Source organism: Opisthocomus hoazin, chromosome Z (assembly GCF_030867145.1).
Source record: "Opisthocomus hoazin isolate bOpiHoa1 chromosome Z, bOpiHoa1.hap1, whole genome shotgun sequence".
NCBI lineage: Eukaryota > Metazoa > Chordata > Aves > Opisthocomiformes > Opisthocomidae > Opisthocomus > Opisthocomus hoazin.
The window spans coordinates 10,408,733-10,427,341 of NC_134454.1; the positions used below are offsets into that span (position 1 = coordinate 10,408,733).

An 18,609-nucleotide genomic window follows, 5' to 3' on the forward strand; every position below is an offset into this window, starting at 1 on the left:
ATCTTTTACACACAGCCAGCATTTTTTTGCATTGAGAATAATTAGGAAGGATTCGAGATGCCTAATTCCGCTTCCAAGTCGTATCAGGCACTAGCTAAACTGTACAGCAAGCACCAACAAACTTGCATTTCCTGTTCTTAAATGTTTTGAGGCCCTGCAGTTTTAACTGCTGAACTTTGAGATAGAAATCATAGTAAAAGCAGCAGAACAGAACAAAGGGAAGGGAAGTGCAGCTGAAGCAGAAGCTTAAACCAAAGTAGTAAACTGCATGTTGTCGAAGCGCTTTTATTAAGAGGACATGAAAAGGACATTATAAGGGATTCAAAGCATTTGGGGGTGGGGAGGAAGGTGAGGAAGCAACAACACTTGAAATAAATGTTCCAAGGAGAGAAAATCTCTAATAATTTATTGACCTTCAGTTTCACATTGTGAAAAAAAATGCAAGTTTTACAAAACCTTAAGATGTAGTAGCAAACAAAAAGACACAACATAGACAATTTTACTTCTTCACTTGCACTTTTTTTTTTTTTAAGGACATGAACCACATCTTCAATAGCCAGGAAAGGGAACATTATTCTGCTCTAATCACTCTTATTCAGGCAGGTGTCAGACCTAGAGAAAAGGGGCTGCACAATTATACCAGAAGAGGAAGGCTGTCCTTTGTTGTATGTTTCTACAGCAACCAGCACGCAAAATAAGAGGAACCTTCCCATCTTATGCCAGGGTTTTTGTGTGCACTCTGCTGCGAACTGCGTTTGCTTCAAAGTGTGGGGTGTTTTGCAGGACTGGAATGGTCAAGTAGCTAGTCAGGATTCCCACATCAATTCAAAGAGCAAGAGCCTAGCATATTCCCTGCAGAGCCAGAGGCCCACCCTGACTTCAGCTTCCTTCAGCCTACACACAGCAATAAATTGCGGACTTGAAAACAGACCACAACTTTGGGAGCAGCTGCAGAAAATTCATCCCAGTTTCGGAAGCTGCATGGCACTACAAAACCGATTTCATAGGCTACGTAGTTAGATGCAGTGCAGCTTCACATCTGGACAACGATCAGCTTGACGGAGAAAAAGGGTCTCAAACCTATATGCCCTTATTCAAAGAAGTGGGCCCCTGGGGACCCAGTTCTTTGCTTCCTCATACCTTGTGCAGTCACTTATGCCTGGGGAGAGGACATGCAAAACGCAGGAAGTCTGATTTTATGGCTCCTTCCACACTCCCAGGAGTGATCCACAACGTGAAAGGCAACAGCAATTCAAGGCTGTTTGCTTCAACGGGGCAACCTGTGCAAGTACAGGGGTATAGGAAGGAGACCTATCCTATCTAAGATGTTTTCCTATTGCTTAAAAGCCATCTAAGAGAAAAGAACTAATGCTGGGGGCAGAGAGTAGGGGGGAGGCTGTAGGTTTAAACACTTGCTTAATCTACCATTTCAAGAAATCAGTTTAACCAGAGGAACTATAAAACTGTTCACATCCAGCTGGTCCTCACCCTTTAAAAAACTACTAATGCCTTTGCTAATTCATCAATATTCTCTTCGTATTCACAGAACTCCAAATACTCTATTTCTGAAATGTAAGGGTCTACTCCAAACAGCAAGTCAAATGTAAGGCAGCACAGAGAAACTTCCAGTGATACTTCCAGTAAACACTCAGATGACAGAGCTTTCACAAATACAGCTACATCACTGTCACACAGAGAAAGGCAAGCATCACCAATGTGACTATTTTTGTTTTGCATGCACGCATGCAGCTGTTTACTTATACTGCAGCACACACCAACCATGTTACTGAATGTGCCAGTTAAGTTGGGCTCCAGAAACATTTAGGAATAAACACAATACAATACATGCTTCATGACAGGATCTGGCAAAAAAAGCACCTGTGAAACACAAGCTTCTGAAATCCAGAAGAAAAAGAGTAGCTTCATCTCTGTCTCAAGACCAGACTGATAGGAAACAAATTTATTTAAAAACCAAAGTTTGGTTTCTCAGGATTGTATCTGTCGCTTCTGAGCGACCAAGTGTTTAAAGACACACCTGGCTAAGGAAAATAAAAGGCAGCAGAGTCTGAGGGCTATTTTTTAAGATTAAGAGGTTTGAAATTCTTTTTCTATCCCCATAAGAATTTTGCTAGAGCACTTGGGTCTTTTGACACCTGGTCACTCAGATGATCATCTGAAATCCAGATGGATGAGGCAATCCAGTCAGTGCAAAATTGCTGCTCTTTTTTTTTTTTAAGACTTCATCACTAACCTATCTTGAGGTTTTTTTGTTTTTATTTTTTATCACCATACTCCACTCACTCAGGTCAATGTGGCTACATTGTAGGAAACCCTTCTCCAACCCAATAAATAAATAAATAACTTTGGACAACGACTTCATCTGGGCTTGGTATCCAGAAGCTCTTCCACAGTATTTGTGTTGCAATCGGGAAGCTGCACAAAGAGAGAGCTGCAAGAGATTTTGGCTATTTCCAGATTAGAAATTGAAAGGCATGACCAACAAATGAAATGTAGCAAGGACACCATCTACAAGACACACCACATGCAACCTGGGGAGCTGGTGGCCTGAGAAAGTGACCTCCATGGCTTCTTCCTTTAGTACATGTGTAATTTAAGATCCTGCCTTGTAATCCTTCCATTTCCGACCGGGAAGCCACCCCTTCCTCCCACCTCCAACTGTTACCCAACAGTTTTCTTTCTTTGTGCAGCAGAGCAAGTCAGCGATCACAAACTGTGCAAAACATACAACAATTCACACAAGCCCTTGCAACATGAAGACAATTGCAGGCATTATTTCAGCATGCAAGCACTGAACAATAAATAACTATATCTACAACAAGTAACATAACAGGAATGGGACAGTCTGAATTACTTATAAATACAGGGGGGAAAGGGAACAAGGAGCATTTGGGGGGGATGTCATTCGTTCCCCACTGTTGCAAAAACATTTCACCACCGGTCTGCTCCTCAGCAAGCGGAAGGTCACTCACTGCACACAGGACAATGCAATGCGGGATCTAAGAGATGCTGTAGGCACTGCCCACAGACAAGCACGCTCCGGTTAGCAGAGTTCAGCAGCAACACCGCTGTTATCTTCATTCACAGCAGCATCTCGCTTTTTCAGACCTGGCCTGCTTCCCCTGCAGCTGGCGCTGGCACTTCAAACCACCACAAAGAGAGGTGACAAGCATTTCAAATTTCACAAACATCGGAGTCCACAGAAATCGAGCGCTGTGTGCTGCACAACTCAGAAGTTCTGTCTCCTCTTTTTCTTCTTTGAAGGACTGATTAATATTGGCATTAATCCACGATTACTAGCACAAGGGCCAGATCCTAGGTTCGTCCATTCATATTTAAACCATGTGCTGAAGCACTGAAGACAGTTCTTTTTCCTCCCATTCCTTCATGTCTAGGTTAGATAATTTACAAGGTGCAGATGAGTTTCTTCAAATGCAAGAGACGCTGAATGATTTTTCTTCATTAAAAGTTTCTCCAGATCTGAGGTTCCAATTATCTTCTCCAAATAAAGAAGTAAACTAAAAAGCAAGGGAGGAGGGGGGAGAGAGAGAAAAAACTTAAAAGGGTTTCCTGAGACAATGTACCATAACATTTTTGTTAGATATCAAAGAAAATCTAAAAGCTATGCTCAGGATACAATCCAGTTGATGGGCTTCCCCACTCCCTGACCACCTCAGTGTTCGCCAGCTACTGATATGAGAGTCAGTCAAGACCTAATTATTTAGGGTCAGATTCTGCCTTCACTGTTCTACTACCCTTACTCTGCAAACCATCCTCCTGACCCCAGAAAGACTATTAAATTTTCTGGCTACAAATTCAGTCATTTGAAACCTAAATCAAATTGGCCTAATACAGTTCAATATGATGGGCTCTGCATCCTGCGTACTTCAGCATTTCTAGGTTCCCCCAAAATCTTAAAGTTTTGTGGAACTGTTTTAAGCAAATGTAACTTTGTACATTTCTCTTCCATCAAAACTCACATTAACACTTAGTGCAAAGAGTTTTTACTATCCCCAGGCCAAGGCAAACCTAGTTGGAGTAAAGCAGAAGGGGAGGCGAAGGAGTCTCGCCCCAATGCCTCTGTTCACCATGAAGAATTCCAAATTCATTTTATTCACAATATAGAAAGGGTCATATAATCCCCTTATTTAAAACATATCTGCTATTCATTAGAACAGAAGTCTGCCTCATTTCTTTTCACACAGCAACGCACCATGCATCAATAATTCCATCCTAGAGCCCTTTTAAAATACTGATTATTCAATGAGAAATTCAGCCTTTGGATGCTGAGATTGTGCTTTGCTTTTTCACTATGAAGCTGTATTAAAACACCAGCTTCCAAACAGCCCATCACAGTAATTTCTAGTAGCACTGCTAGAATTTTAGGAGGCAAATCCTACATCACTACAATGCAAAGGAGCTCCAGTGAACACTCAGTTCATTTGAGCACAGACATCACAGCTTGAGATGTAGTAAGAACAACAGGGAACACTCACAGGAAACACCACAGACTACATTACAGCCCAGAGCATCAAGCTTCTTTGCAGCTGTGGGCTTGAAATACACTATCTTCATGATGTCGAAACAAAGGTCTCAAAATCCCCAAGTTACGCAAAAGCCCCAAGTTTGAGAAACAGGACAAAGCAGACTGAAGTATTCCTGAAAGCTGACAGACTGGGGCCACACAGCGCCAGGAAAACAGAGGGTAATCAAAAGTAATTTCCTTTTTGTCCCTGCCACCCACTGACAAAGCAGCAGGAGTCAGCAGGAAAAAAAAAAACCCTACTTGCTGGATGAGTACTGAGCATTGGAGAGATTTCAGTATACGGCTGCGTTCAGCCAGTTATCTTGTCTGTTAGTGAAGCAAAAATAATGGCTTTTAACAAGACACTGCAAAGCAAAGGAAAGCATTTTGCACCGTTATACGAGGACTCTTTTTCAAAATAAAACACTCCCTCTCATGTACTGTAAACTTCAGAACAATTAAGTCAGTTTCAGAAGAATAAGTCAATATTTTTCTTGGCACAGACACAAGTCAGGGCATTCAATACTGCTGCTTTGATAACACGGAGAACTGCTTGAAAGTCAGTAATAACAGAAATTAACTGAAGATGTCAAGTCACTGTTCCCAGCTAAGGGGGAAGCCATGGTGCAGAAATCAGGGCTTCCATCTGCTGGCTGTTGGGGGGTGCGATTCCTCCCAGCACCCAGGATGTGGTTAAGTCTCCAGGGTTTGCTCGGCTTTCCCAATAGTAAGTTTGGTAAAAACAAAGAAAGGAGAGGAAAGAGGGCAGTGTTTAAGACAACCAACCACCTGAGACAAAAGCAGCCGATGGCACAACACAGCCCGATTTCACACTAGATTTCCATGCTGACCTGCTGCTTTGCACAGGCCAAACCTCCTATTCTTTAGTCAGCCAAAGCTCCGAGTTGGCTGAAAGACAACTACATGCTGAATCCTCAGTGTACGACAGAGAAAGGAATTTCACGATTACCCTACATTTCTAGGTATATACTTCTGTCTACCCTGCTTCAAAGACATTTGTGTTCCCTGTTTACTGCAAGAGTCCGGCAAATGTCTCCAATTATGATCTGTCTCAACAGAAGTACCTAGGGAAGTCTTTATACACAAGCTGTTCTTCCTATTTTCTGGAAAACCTCCATCAGTCTTGATTTCTACGTAACTTAAATGTAAAGGCAAAGCTCATTTAATTACAGCAACTGTATTTATTTGATTTGTTCCTTCTAACCTGCCTGCCTAACTTAATGGTTACACTACACACTGTTCAAAAAGAAACTCCCACTCACAGGCATAGATTATTTAGGATTAAGCATGCCTGTATATTTGTTTGGTTGGCTGGTGGTAACTGTGACTGTGTACTGAAGTCTCAAGGGCGGAGCAGTGGAGAAGGGCAACACAACACCAAAGGGAGTCTGCCAGATTTGTTGCAAAATACACAGACTAATAGTTCTGGAAAATTTCTGTGACTTATTTTAAGTGATGTAACTCTAGAAAAAGATAAAAATTAGGAAAAACTAGTAATAGTTGAATTAACAGTTGGTAGTTAGCATGAAAAAATGGATTTGAAAAATAATTCTTGTAGGTACCTGGAGTTTTTAGTGGGTTTCTTCACAAACCTTTTCTCCCCTCCTCCTAGAAATCAGAAATTCACAACAACCAAAACAACAAAGGCCAAATTCAGACTTGCTTGTGAGAAGATACAATGCTGAAGTTGCACCTGGTAAGAGCTTGGCCCATTATGTATAATTAAATTGTTTTGGAACAGTATGTGCTATAGACTGGTAATTATTTCAGCCAGCAATATTAATTATATGTCTTCCCAACACTATATCTAGTCCAACATATATATGTTCATAACTATTTTGAAAAATCTGTACTTTGAAGGGTATCAGTGGAGCAAATGCAACCTTAGTCTGTGCAGGTGCAACCATGCTGTCTAGGCGAGGTGGAAAACTAGGGCTGCAGTGCCTGTAAAACACCTTTCATAAGGCAGCAAGTTTCCCCAAAAGCTGTCTGCACAGTGCAAGCACGCTGTCCGCCTGGAAATTCAAGTGAATTCACTATCAAGCTTCAGATCAGAATTTACAGCATCTTTTCCGGGCACTGTTACTGGATATATGGAGCGACCTGGCCTCTGCCATCACGAAAACAGCACTGAACCCTTGTTTAGCATGCATTTAGTATCTAAACACAGAGCAGGATTAAATTTCCAAATTATCTGCACTTCCACACAAACGAAGGGCTGAGCAAATAAAACTTCAACATCCACATCACGCAGAAGAAGGCCCCCTAAGAGAACCGGCTGCAAGATACATGGCTAACCACTTCCAGCATCTGACTTTGTCACAGACACGGTGCCTGGCTTACAACTGCCCGTGAATACACGACTCTCAGTTGCTCCAGCTGCAAAAGTGGATTGCATATACTCACCCTCCTCAGAGCTGCTGCTGAAAAGCTTTTGTGAAAAGCATTATTACAGCGGAATTCAAACGTGCTATTTCTTACCTGATAATTTGTAATTGCAACATGCACACAATTATGAGGGGAGGTGCTTCCATGTGCTGACAAATGCCGTGGGAATTAACGAATAGGGCACAGTTGTTATGCTGTTCCACACATCTAATGTGGGATCGTAGCAGTCCAACGTTTTGCACCTCTGAATGCCAAAGTATCCTCCGACCACATACAATTTGTTGCCAGATGCCACTGCGTGGCAGCTCATTCGCTTGGCTGTCACATCTCCCACCTTAGTCCACTGGTATGTCTCACTGTTGAATTTATAAGCGGAGCACGCAGAGAATTCGGTATCTCCGCCCATAATAAAAATCTGGTTACCCAGAACAGCTGCGGCTGTGTAGCGCCAGGGCTGGGGGCAGGTGGCTGGTACCGTCCATCTGTTTTCACACTGGTCATAGCACTGAACTTTGGGCAGCTTGTCATGGCTGACGCTGGTACCTCCAAAAGCAAACAGCTTAAGCTTCGCGCTGACCACAGCTGCGTTGCTTACTCCCTCTCGCAGTGGGGCAACCATGGTCCATTTGTTGGTCACGGGGTCATACTGTTCTACTTGCTTTAAGGATACTGAAGGGGAAGCTGGCAGGCAACCAGTTGCTGCGGTGTGTCCTCCTACAACATACAAACAGTGCTTGAGTTCAGCAGAGCCATGCCCGAACCTAGCTACCAGCATGGGAGCAGCCTTCGACCACTCCTCGTGAAGGGTGTCATACACCCACACGTCTTTGGAGACTCCATTTTCTGACCCTCGTCCCCCAGTGATGTACACTTTGCAGCCGATGGCACAAGCGCTGAACTCTTTCCGTGGACTCGGTATGTCAGCCTTTGGAATGATCTCCTTTGCCTTTTGGTCCACCAGGTACAGCTTGTCACACATAAAGGTTTGGCCACCCAAAAGAAAAAGTGAATGGCCAGTTTTACGGGGCCTGGCACACAAACTAGTGACCACTCCATCATTCTGCAAGATCTTTAACTTGCATCTTATCGACTCTTCTACGATCTCTTTGCTCTTCCTTTGCTTGGTGATCAGTTCTTCCATGGCCACATTCTCCATAAGGTATATGGCTGGCAAGAGGGCCAGTCTCACCGTCTGCAATAGCTCAGGCAGGTAACAGTGACGCTTACTCAGGTCATAGTTGATCCAGTTGATAGCCGATTCATACACCAGCCTTTCGTCTTCAGTTTCCAGTTCTTCACTGGAAAGGAGCTGCACGACCATGTCTTTCGGCAGCTGGAGGAAGTCTTCGCTTTTACTGATACTCTGGAAGTTGCTAAGACACATCCTCCAAGAGAGTTCATACAGCTTCGTGCACTGGTGAGCATCCGACAGCAGCAGCATGCCAAGACAGTTGGTGGGATGAAGGTTCTTCTCCAGAAATTCTGCACAAGCATCCCGAATGTCCTGAAACTCCAGCATGTCACCGGCCTCCAGCAGCGACTCTGCATTCTCCTCATTGATGATAACCCTGGAGGAATATGCGTAGTCCAGAAGAAGCTCCAAGACTTCTGGGTGAATCGAATTATGAAAGTTGACTTCACTGTCCTGGCTCTCCTTCAGTCCTCCACTGAACATCGCTTCGAAATAGCGGCTACAAGCAGCTAGAACGGCTCTGTGGCAGGGGAACGACCTGTTCCCAGCATGGAGAAGTACATCTGTAAAGAGACGCTGCTGACGCAGAAGGTTCAGGTGAGTAAGGACACTATCAGCATAGGATGACTTATGGAACAAGTATATGTTTATGGAGCCAGTACTGGCCCTAGATTTGCGATTTTCATGCATGGTGACTGACATTTTCTTTCACACCTATAAACAAAGAAAAAAAAAGTAAGATTGATGAGACAGACAAATTCATTATTACTTCTACATGTCACAAAGTGTATCTATTATTCGCTATAGGATGAGAAAAAAAAGCCTTAATTTATAGATGAGTGGACAGAGAATTGCATCTACCTTTGGCACACGTTTATTTTTTGTAAGATGAGTTTCATAAGTGACATACTCTAAATTCGTTGCCCAAGAGCAGGTTTATCTTGGGAAACCTGATCTCCAACTTTCATAGCAATGCAGTAAGCAAGTGAGTAAGAGGAGAAAGGAAAGGAACCAGGACTGATTTTCTCACCCTTCCCCAACCTAGACCAGCTGATTCATTACATATGTACACATGCACATGCTTGAAACATTCTCCTGTACTGAATCATAGCAGGAAGAGCTACCAGACAGAATATCTAAAGAATGTCAAAAGCTGCACGGGAGCAAAAACCTACTAATCCCATTAGGAAGCTTCCCTTTGGTGTTCCATATGCAACACCACAGAATGAAAAAAAGGGAACTTTAAAACAAAAACCTAGCAACAATCATAAATTCACACATGCAAAATCTTTTAAAGATTATAAGAGAATTTTAGAGATTACATGCTGAAGTCTGCCAGCAGCCCCCTGTTACAGTGACACAGCATATACACAGGCAGTGTCAGCAGAAAAATGTTTTTTGACCACCAACTGAAGTCACCAAGGCACCACCTCTGAAGCTATCTCGAGAGCCAGGCACTCAGAGCACAAGCCACCAGTTCTTTTTGAGGTTTGGAGGGGACGTAAAACACAAGACATACCCTATCCAGCCCTATTCCATACACAATGCTTTTCAGCTCCTGTTAGGTGGTGAATGTTACTGTTATCTGCCACGACATGCAGGTCTACTGCAGCGAGTTTCCACATTTAATTAAGAGTCAAGCCAAAACAGTATGGAGTACGGGGAAAACAATGAACATTGGCAGCCATATAAAGCTAATGGCCAAAAAGCCACAGTGAGAGTAATAGCAGACAAGCATATATAGCCCAGTGCAAGCTGTGCTTGTGACCTCTACTGTAATAATCTAGCTCCAAACTGCAGAGAAAGCTTGGAGAAAGAAGAGAACCAAGCTTCCCTAATTACTATGATATTCGCATGCCCAGAGTTCCTTTTACTGTACCTTCAAATAAGGAACAGGGCAAAAGCGTACCTGGGAAGCACCCAGTCCTCAAATTCAGAGCATGACCTGGGGCCACTTGTGCAGGTTTTTAATGTGGATATACTTCCCTCTCTCAGACACAAACATTTTCATATTACTAAGCATGTTGAAGCAGTACAGAACTGCACAACTCTATTCCCACATTTCAAGCTTCAAGATGACACAAGAGCTTTATGAGCTTTAAAAAAAAAAAAAAGGCATTTTAAAATAAATACATGCATTTTTCTAAATTCACAAGACCAGAACCTTCAACAAAATCAAAACCATATGGGATTAATTTGGACAGCGGACTCCATTTCAGAACAACCAATTTGTGTACATGGAATATACAACACCTGCAGATTAACTGCAGCATAAACCAGCACCATCCTCCGTGCTAGCCGTGCTAATGTACAGAATAATTGATTCGTCACATCAAACAGCAAGTTTGTGATATACCTTTCCCTTTAGTCACAGAAAAAAAGCCCCTCAAACCAACATCAATTAAGGAACAAAGAGACACCTCACTGTAAAAGCACCACAGCCCGTTTCCTTTAATCTGGAACACTTCCTGATGAAATTTAACTGGGATTGAAAAGAACAAGCAACACAGCTCAGCATACAATGCCCAATGCAAAATCCTCCAAAACAGAGAGGAATCCTTCCTGTCAGAACCACAGGGCAGAGCATCCGTCTCACTCCACCATGCAAAAGTTTGGAAAGTTATTTTGCCAATGCTCCTCAGACCAAGCTATTACATGCACTAACACCAAGCACAGAACAACTTAAGGAGGCTCGTACGTCTCTTCACAACACAAACCATTTTACAAGGAAAATTAAATTACCTTTAATGCAATTGTATTGTCTGGCAAATAAAGACTCAGATGGCATTCAAGGACCCTGAACACTAATCTCAGACTAAAATTACCTACTTAATCTATAGCCAAAAAGATTATACTGGCCATATACAGGTTGAAACCTGCTGGAACTGCAGGATTACAGAAAGGGTCACGGCTTGAAATACTAGCACATAAAAAGTCTGGAGACACAGACGAGAAGGTGGACCGTTTAGTGGCAAAACACCCCCTGAAAAATTTTAACATTTTTCCAGGCACTTTATTTTAAATGCTATTATGATGCAGTGCAAAGCATTCACTGGATCTCTACAGACTGGTCTTCCTCACACTGAGGACCTGCTCCTGCAAGGTCTCCTTGCCAGGGAGCAGGACGGGAGCTAAACATCCATTGATCAGAGACAATACAGTGACCAGGAGATGAAGATGCTCATTGCCCCCCTGCTCTCCACTCCAGTTAAGTGGACGTGTAGACACCACAGTCTAGGCAGGTCAGGATCTCTACAGAAACACAGTTCCTCTCCTTCTCCCCCCCGACAGAGGGAGAATTCAGAGTACACTGAAAACTTTCTTTCATCACGCACACAGAGCTCAGAAATAGGCACGTAAAGTTCACATCCGAGGCTGCAGGCACGGGCGTCCAGATCTTTCAGGCGGCTCTGTACTCCTGTGAGCACCACTTGTTCAGCATCACTCAGAATGAGCCCATAACCGCAACAAAAATCAAGGCAAACATAAAAAAACCCACCCTGCAATGATGCCTACACTGGATGCTCGTGAGCTACAAACCATACGCAGAGGGCAGGAACAGATCACCGCGTGTTACCCAAGCCCACCCACAGCCACAGCAAAGAACACCGCCGTCAAAAAAAGTAAAAAAAATTTCTAGGAGCCACTCTCAAACAGCTCCTCAATAAGGCACTCGGCATTTCACCCCACTAAAATGGAAGACTTGGGTCTTTCAGTGAGCAATGACATTTCTCACCAAGCCCTTGCAGATCTCACTTCTGCTGGTCTTCAAGCGTTTCCGTAACTCTGCCTTTATCACCACAATGTCATCTATTGAGGAGAATTCGAAGTATGCCAATTCACGTTTAAGATAAGCTAACGTATTTCCCCAAACAGAACAAAGATACATATCTATCGGTATCTTTTTCCTCCGCTGCGGTTGCCGAGATGATGAGTTCACACATGGACTAGTGGAACAAACACCCTTACAAGCAATTATCATAATTTACCAATAGGCAGCGTTTCTGTAAACGCGTCCTTCTGCAGTTTCTGACAATTAGCTCAGTCCAGAATCTCACAAGGATATTAAAAATGTATAAATGACATTTCCGATTTCTCCGTTTGGTGTCGGAAATCGTGCAAGCCTCAAATACTTCAGCAGAGGCAATTTACAGTCAGGGAGCAAGTGTTCATCTTGGAATAACATGAGTCAACTCCCTTCAGGCATTTTTTTTCCCCTTAGAAATAACAATATTTGTATGTAAAAGACAAGAAGCGGTCAGTAAATTAGAGATACAGATTTTTATCTGGGAACAGAGGTTGAACCAAGACTTTGATTTATAATTACGCTTCGGCGGGCTACTTGTCACAGCAGCCCGGCAGCAGACACCGCTCGGAGACTCGACACCAGGTTCTACCTCCCAAGAGCCCCGCAGCACGCAGCTCTCGGCCCAAACCAGACGAAAAACCTGAAGCGTTTTCAAACCGCCGGCGGCGGCACGCCCCCGAGGCGAGCTCCTCCGAACGTGGCCCCGCAACGGCACGGCGGCGGCTGCGGTTCTGTCTCAGCATCGGCGGGGCAGCCGAAGGGAGGGAACCTGCCGGACACCCACCGAACCGCCACCGCTTCCCACCAGTCCCGCACAGCCGGGCCCCGACCCCGCCCGAAGCCCTCCCCCCCCCCCCCCGCAGCCCTCCCCCCCCCCCCGCTTCCCGGGAAGGCAGGACGCCCCGCTCCCGACAGCGACGCGGGACCCCTCACCGCACACAGACAAAGAAACCCAACTCTAAATTCCCCCCCCGCAAACAACTCCGCCTCTGAGGAGACTGGCCGGGTTCCCCCCCCCCCCCCGCCAGCCGAGCACCCACTTACGGCAGCGGGTCCCGGGCGGGCGCGGGCGTCCGTGTGGCTCGGAGAGCGGCGCGGCCCCGCGCATGGGAGGAGACGGCGGGGCGGCTGCGGGCTCAGTGGTCCCGCGGAGAGGCGGGCGGGCTGCCGGGAGCCGAGGCGGTGCCGCGGGAGGGAGGGAGGACGCAGGGAGGAGGAGGAGGAGACAGCGGCTGCTGCTGCTGCTGGCACCGGCGGCCGCAGCTCTGCCCCGGCGGCGGCGCGGAGCGGGGGTATATGGGCCGGGGGGCGGGGGGGAGCGCTATGCAAAGCGCGGGAGGGACGGGCGGGCGGGCGTGGGCAGCGCTCTCGCGTGGGTTGCGGTCCCGGCCGGGTTGGGGTTAGCCGTGCCGGGGTTACCGCGGCCGCCTCCCGCCGCAGGGGTGAAGGGGTCCGCGCCCCGCTCTGCAGGCACGGAGATAACTGCACTGGGGGTAGAAGCCCCTTGGCAGCACCCAGAGGGGGGCCCGGAGGGGGGCCCGGGCGTGGCGGGGGGCCTGGCACCGCACCGGGCGCTACTCCCGGCCGCTCCCGTGAGCCTTCCGCAGAGCTGCGCCCGGCTGTGACTGTTTACCAGCTAACGGAGTGTGAGAAGAACGCACTTGTGCGAAAGGCTGATCTCAAAAATAAACGTCTTCTAGACGCAGCAGGGGTGTTTACAGAATCACACGGAATCACAGGATGTTCGGGGTCGGAAGGGACCTTTGTGGGTCACCTAATCCAACCCTCCTGCCGAAGCAGGGTCACCTACAGCAGGCTGCACAGCCTTCTGCACTGGGTCTTGAATATCTCCAGAGAAGGAGACTCCACAACCTCCCTGGGCAGCCTGTGCCGGTGCTCCATCGCCCTCAGAGTGAAAACTGAGATGATGATGAGTGAAAACTTACATAACGGTATGGTGCTGCTCTCTGCGAGAAAAATACAGGGCACCATGCTGGACATCGCATGGTACGCACTGCAAACTCGCCGTTTGCTAATACCACGTGAAGCAACGGTGTTGGTCCGAAGAGGCTTCAGGGAAGACAGGAACAACTGCTTTGCTCCCACCAGCAGGAGACTGCTGGCTACGTAGAACAGTTTGGAGAATTCATTCATTCCTCACGATGAAATGTCGCCCAGGTGTGCCCTGCTCATCCAAATCTCTCCTCCGATTTGGTAGCCTGCGGAGGGTTACTGATACTCCTGTTGCTGGGCTCCGGGGTCTGCAGGTAAGCGCACAGTTGGTGTGCAGCAGGGCACATCTGAAATTCCTTGCCTGTGCAAGCCTGGGGAGCGTAGCTGAACGTGGAGCAGATGAAAGAGTCATTTGTTTCATAGACAGCTTCTTCATACAATATAGTTTGATTACAACACGAAGGGTTGCAGATTGCAAGGTGCTGCGCATCGGTACATAATAAAGCGTGTTTCAAAGCTGTTTGGGTGTGAGAAGGTGTTGGAAGTTGTAAACAACCTTACGCAAGGGGTATTTGTGGACACTGTAAATCTAATCCAGTGCTCGCTTGAGTCACATAGTTCTAGAGGATTTTGGATTAGACTGTGAATGGTCGACCTTCATTGCACGTTGCATTGCTCATGTTACGAGTCCAGGTTTTTTCATTTCCCCACAAAATACTTCTTTCCTATTTTCTCCTGTTTTCCCCCAACAAAACGTGCAGAGATTCCACCCAAACCCTGTCCCCTTAGAGCTAATTCCATTATGGTGAATCTCCCGTAGTCTGGTGTTGGAAAGCCAGATTATGTCGTTCTATGCAACTAAAACCACGGGAACGCATCGCTTCATACAGTGCCAGGACAAACTTCAAGCAGGCAGAAGTATCACCATGGGAGAAAAGCAAATGGTAGAATAATGTTACCCGATCTATCGCTCAGCAACATCTGAACTGTAAAACCGATTTTGAGCATGGCTACAAGGACTGGTCAGCGAAAAATGAGGTCTGTAGAGAGGACAACGTCCAAGGCTTACACAGCTGCCCACAGCACGCAGGTTTGGGCAATATTCTGCCTGAACAGAATGAGAATAATCCTGTAAGAGAGTGACCAGATGAAGTACCAATCTTCCTTGCCCTCCATGAAACAAGGAACCTGTTGAAGTTAATCAGGGCAGAATGATTGGATGAAGCTGTACATCATCTGCTGGGGAGACAGCTACATAGTCAGACAGCCCCTTCCATGTGCGTGTAACTCAGCGCACAGGCACTGTGTAAAGCAGTGCTACTGGTAGGAGCAGAGAGAGAAGGAGAAGAAAATATAACTTCCTAGTCCTCTGCCTGCAGTTCCACACCTGGAACGCTTACAAACCACAGCAGCGGTTCTCGAACATGCGCACAGGAGGTCCGATTCATGCTCAGGTGACAAAGAGCATGCGAACTACCTCTGCTCCTTTCTGCACAGGAGTTAAAACTAGGTAGCTCTGGCTGAAGACAGCCTAAAACACATTTAGAAGAAGAATGCTTGCGTGGCTAGCATGGGAAAAACATGGGAGAAATTAACCTGGTCCAAAGTAAATCTTTGGCCTGGTTTATGTTGGTCTGAGAACCAAGTCGGGTCACATTTAAACACAGTTCCGGTTAAGCCAGTTTTGTAGATGGGCCAATCTGTATTTTGACACTGCTGAAAACAAAGCTGGCCTAGCCTATCCCAGGACATAGTTTAACATGCCCACTGAACTAGTTTAAACATGTTTCTCCTAGTACTCGTATGCCAGGATAGATAGGATCTTTGAAGTGTTGCTAAATATCGTGATATTATCACGAGATAATTGGCCCTTTTCTCAAAGCCCCAGCTTCGAGTCATGTGAAATTGATAATCTGTTAGGGTTGTTTGTTTCTTCTAATAAGAAGTCTGACAAAATGACTGTGAAATGGAAGTGTGGCCTTCAAAAACAGAAGCCATGCAAAACCCCAAATATTTTCGTTTTTCATCCATGGAATTGTAAGTGCCGCATTTGACTCTTGAACAATTGGGGCAGCAGAAACTTCTTTGTTCAACTCAAATCCAGCTTTCTATGCAGAGAAGCACTGCTGTTTTGACTAAATGAGTTTCACCTCGCACTTTATTTGAATTGGTTTGGCTTCTGTGTTGAGACAAGTTCTAGGATCCTTGAATGTGTAGCAAACTTTGTAATGTGGCTTTATTGACACTTTAATGTTTTGTAGGCATACCTATGTAGCTAAAACATCTTCCGGAGTACTCTAGCAATACCAGCAAGAGTTCTGATGCTGGCAGAGCTGTACCAGCAGTATAATCCATTTACCAGTGCAGGTAATTTCATTCAGGAGATGGAAATAACATTTTTTGTTTTGTTTTGTTAATATCACCTGCATCTACAGCAGCAGAGTTTGCCAGTACAGCTGTCTTGGCAACCCTTTTAAATGCAAACAAGCAGTATGTGCCCGCAGCACAGGCTGAGATCTAATTTTTAATGCTATTAAACGGCTGTGTCTTGGGCTTTTGCCTTGTTAGACTCTTTTTAACCACATTATTTTGTTCAACTGCTAAATAAACAGCATGGGGTTAAATGTATTAGTGTAATTTATCTTCATTCATTCCTAATTTACACTCCGAATGAATTAATTAGAATGATCTAATTAACGCCGTACAATAGCAGTACCAGTGCCAGAGATCTCCCAGGGGGACGGAGCCAGGAACATCGCTCCGTGACCCACACCTGCTTTTCTTATCATTTGCCTTTGATGCGTTTCTCCAGCCTGGCCTGCAAACAGAGGTTTGGGTGGACACAGCCCAGTGTGGTACACTGCTTGTGTAGCACCAGAGATGTATTCAAAGTGTTTGGTGGGAGGTTGACATTCCACGATTCTTAGCGACAATTATGCCAGCTTGCCCGCTAGTTCTGGGGGCAGAAGTGCTTCTTTGCCCCATTCTTCTCTTCTCACCTCTTTGTATGTTTGTTTTTCAGAAGGGTTACATACAGTCCGGCTGGCCCTTTAGATGTCATTCCTGCATGCCATGGCAGCTCAGGCTGAAAAGAAAGTATCTGCTGCTCTGTACAAACGAGGACCACTGAGGGGTGAATGTTGGGGTATGTGACAAATGGCTGTTAATGCTCCTTTCCAAAACATTTATGTTGCATCCGTGTGACAAATGGTTGTGATGGGTAAGTTCCTTGTCTCTTGTAAAGTATGTAAACACGAGCCCACTTAAAGTCAGTGAGTTATGCCATCATCTTACGTGTAAGAGAGAGGAAAAGTCAGGCCTTGCTCTCTATTTAAGCCTGAATGTGTTTTGTACGCAAAACTTTCAGAAGGGTCAATTTGGCTGTAAAATAACTTTATAGATGTGGATAATGTCTGGAGTGAGAAAGATTTTCACCTAAGGTTCCTTAATCCTCAGAGGAAACGCTTGGAAAAGACTGACTATTGCATCTAGTCCAGAATTCGGAATTCTGCATTATTCCAGCAGTATGGGCTTATATAGAAAATTAGTATTGAGAAGAAAAGATGTCTCAGACTGTGAGGAGAAGCCATCCACTTCTCTTTTGTACAAATTCCTCTGTCCATCTTACCATTTTCCAGTTTGTCTCTCTCTCTAATTTACTCCCCCAAAAGTCTCTGATACCTGACTTTATTTTTTGCCTATTCCACATTGCCTGTTCTCCTTCTTAACAAGAAAAGTCATTCCTAGTCAATGAAGACAATGATGATGACCCACCTGTGACCAGGTTTGGTTAGTGAGGGGTGAGCAAGCCGCTTCCTACAGATAAGTGGGCCAGCACAGGGCTGGGACCACCGCTGCAGAGCGGTGGGTGCCGCTTCCGCCATCGCTCGTGGTGACATTCGGCGAAAGTCTGGCTGCCTCATTCGTACGTTCCTTGCCAGTGGACCTCAGTTCACCGTCCGCATCTTTGCTGGCTGTCCCCATGTCTGAACGGTGACCCGGCACCGGGACGCTGCTCGCTGCTCCCCGGGACCTGTCTCCAGCCGGTGCCGGCTCCGCGCCTCGCAGCTCCTCTCTCGCTAAGTAGCAGTGGCCCCCAGTGGTGGCAGCTAAGATGGCTTCTCATCTTCAGTTTTCCCACCCCGCATTGAAACGCCTCCATGCTGTAACAGAAACCTTGTCCCAAGGACCTGTGAATTCCCCACGTCCTCCGGTGCTGCGGGGACGGTGGGCCAGTTCCCCCCCACCCCGTCAAGCCCCTGCAGACCTGAGCTTGGAGCCGACCGAGGCCGGTAATCCTCCGAGAGTAGGGCTACACCTTGTACTATCCCTTCAATATTGTGAGAAGGGGCTAGGTAATTTAAACAGAGCACAGTGTGTCATCTAGGGAGACCCCTAAATGATGGAGATTTTTTCCTTGTCTTTTATGTTAGCGTTGAAAGCAGGAAGACAAAAATGTGTTCACGCAAGCGAATAGCTTTGGCTTTGTAAGGACAGCAATACACATCTGAGTAACTACTCTTACATTCATGAGTAGCACTACACATTTAAATGCAAGGTATTTAAGGACTTTTAATACTTAAAGACTGTTTAAGGACTTTCATTCAATGTATTTAAGGACGAGGATTTTTGACCTGAGATGGGAATACACATACTTTTTTGGTGGTGCAACTTTGAGTCGCTCAAGTCTGAAAACACAGGTAT

General features: G+C 45.7%; 1 protein-coding gene across 2 annotated transcripts; it reads right to left on the reverse strand.

Moving 5' to 3' along the window:
* Nucleotides 1-269: 269 nt before the first annotated feature.
* ENC1 (ectodermal-neural cortex 1) lies at nucleotides 270-13,237 on the reverse strand. 2 transcript variants are annotated; one of them, XM_075411306.1, is made up of 3 exons: nucleotides 12,997-13,237; nucleotides 7,046-8,858; nucleotides 270-3,536 (listed from the first exon to the last, which is right to left on the reverse strand). In XM_075411306.1, the coding sequence occupies exon 2, from the start codon at nucleotides 8,844-8,846 to the stop codon at nucleotides 7,077-7,079; it is 1,770 nt and encodes a 589-aa protein (XP_075267421.1). In that variant the 5' UTR covers nucleotides 8,847-8,858; nucleotides 12,997-13,237; the 3' UTR covers nucleotides 270-3,536; nucleotides 7,046-7,076. The 2 variants fall into 2 exon arrangements, with proteins under 2 accessions (XP_075267421.1, XP_075267422.1); XM_075411307.1 differs by lacking the exon at nucleotides 12,997-13,237 and adding an exon at nucleotides 11,881-12,719.
* Nucleotides 13,238-18,609: the final 5,372 nt, after the last annotated feature.